This window comes from Austrofundulus limnaeus, unplaced genomic scaffold (genome assembly GCF_001266775.1).
Source record: "Austrofundulus limnaeus strain Quisiro unplaced genomic scaffold, Austrofundulus_limnaeus-1.0 Scaffold421, whole genome shotgun sequence".
Taxonomy (NCBI): domain Eukaryota; kingdom Metazoa; phylum Chordata; class Actinopteri; order Cyprinodontiformes; family Rivulidae; genus Austrofundulus; species Austrofundulus limnaeus.
Window position 1 is genome coordinate 336811 of NW_013952823.1, and position 2231 is coordinate 339041.

General features: G+C 37.4%; 1 protein-coding gene across 1 annotated transcript in view; it reads left to right on the forward strand.

Moving 5' to 3' along the window:
- Positions 1 to 2231, forward strand: part of hspg2 (heparan sulfate proteoglycan 2) — a gene marked incomplete in the record, with an annotated part of 235200 nt that overhangs the window by 96638 nt on the left and 136331 nt on the right. The window contains 2 exon segments of the mRNA XM_014024404.1: positions 639 to 821; positions 921 to 1117. Of these exon segments, the coding sequence (XP_013879858.1) occupies positions 639 to 821; positions 921 to 1117 (380 nt within the window).

Sequence of the window (2231 nt, forward strand, 5' to 3'; positions counted from 1 at the left end):
TTAGAGAAGAACCCGTCCAGAGGACCTATACTATTTTTTTCTTTTTGATTTTTTACCTGGATTCCTGAGATGCATCAGGACGTTAAAAGCTAAAAGAGACAAAATGCTAGTTAAATGCCAAACTTTGCAACATGCTAGCTACAACTAGCAAACCATCAACTAAAAGTAGAACAACAGTAGCTAGAAGTTAATGGAAATGCCTAGCTATGAGCTAAAAGTAGCATAACTCCAGCTAAAAGTTTGTTAAAAGGTTCAAATAACGAAATGCTTACCAAAAGTACTAAAAGCTCGGCTAAAAACTTATTGTATAAAAGGGCTAGACAAAAGCTAAAAGTTGCAAAACATTAGCTAAAAGTAAAAGTTTAATGAAGCATATTTCAGAGAGACAAATGTCTTTGAAAGAATCATGTTATCAATTTATTCCTGTGGAAGAAAAACTTGTAAATAAAGTTAAATACTTTGAATAGAATAAAAATTACAAAAAACAAAAGATCTAACGTCTATCTCCTAAATGAGCTGAACGTTTGGAGGTATGGGTAAAACAGCACAAAGCATACAGAAGTAGTTTGATTGTAATAAAACATGCAGAAAAAACAAACAAGTCGTAGAATAATGAAAATCCTTATTTCTGCTTTCAGATTGACTCGTAYGGAGGATCACTGAGGTATAAGGTGCGATACACACTGGCACGGGGCCTGTCTGAGCCAGTGGTGAGGTCAAACGTGATTCTGGTGGGAAATGGGCGTAGGCTTTTGTACCACAGAGAGAGCAGCAACACCCCTCCCAATGTGCCCAGCCAGAAACACATCAGATTCACTGAAGTAAGGCTCTGGTCAATACAGMTTAAACTATGAGAAAACAATTCATTTCAAATATTTACACACACTGCATGCCATTAAATCTGATACGAAATGTTTCAGGACCACTGGCAGCATTCTAATGGTCGTCCTGTGAGCCGCGAGGAGCTAATGATGACGCTGGCCAATCTGGACAGCATCAGCATCCGCACCATCTACGACAACCACATGGTCAGTGTGGGGCTCAGTGACGTTATCATGGATACTACCACCGTGGAGTTCAGCACTCTGGGCCATGCTAAGGATGTCGAGGAATGCAGGCAAGAAAAGAGCATTTAGTGAGATAAAACTGTCAGTCAGCAGTTTGCAATCAAATATTCCCACGTTCACAGAGTTCGTGTTTACAGTGGCTTACAAATGTATTTACTAAGTAAGTAAGTAAGTAAAGTTTTATTTATAAAGCACCTTTCACACAAATACATTCACAAGGTGCTGTACATTCATTAACAGTATAATAATGGTGGAAGGATAAAAAATGAAACCGAAAACAAAAATTAAACATAAGCAATGAAAATTGAAACATCAAATCAAGATTATTTTCTAAAATTGTTACTCAAACACAAGGTCAATGCAAAGCAAAATATACAATAATACACAAAACATAATGAATGCGGGAGGGGAAAATATGGCGTAATTTCAATAATTAAAAACACAGATTGATGAGCATTTACTTTTGAGGTAGGCTGGCATTAATGATGAATGGTTAGCTAAACGCTAAAAGTGAGTTTTTAGGAGTGACTTGAAAGAGACAATGTTATCAATGGAGCGCAGATTAAAAGGGAGTTCATTCCAGAGCCTGGGGGCCACAGAGGAGAAGGCGCAGTCACCACAGGTCTTGCATTTACTGTTTTTGTTGCCTTACAACCTAGAAWTTTTATATAATTAGAAGTAATGACCTTTACACAAAATACTTTGAGGTAAATGAGAAGAAATTAGTTTGAAATTATAGAGAAAACTTTAACTGAAAGTGGCGACAATAAGAACCCACACTCCCACTAGTTCAAGGAAAGATGGTAGTAATTATTAATGCCCATTTTTTGTCCTATTTCTTGTTTTACAATAAAAATATTGTGCATTACAGTGGTGGGCACTAGTCCCCTAATGCCCAAAAGCGCTTATTGTGGACCTAAGTTTCTTGTTTGTGCTTTAATAGTTTCACTAATTATTTCAAACGATGTGTGAATTTRCACTTTCTAATTTTAAAATTGAGTAGCACCAGTGGTGGGCACAGTTCCCCTAAAGCACTAAAGCACTAATAGGGGAACTAATTTCCTTATTTGTGCTTTAGGGCAGGGGTTCTCAAACCTTTTGAGTCTGGGGACCCCTTACAACACTGAAAAAAATTGCAGGGACCCCCTCATAAACCCCATGCTG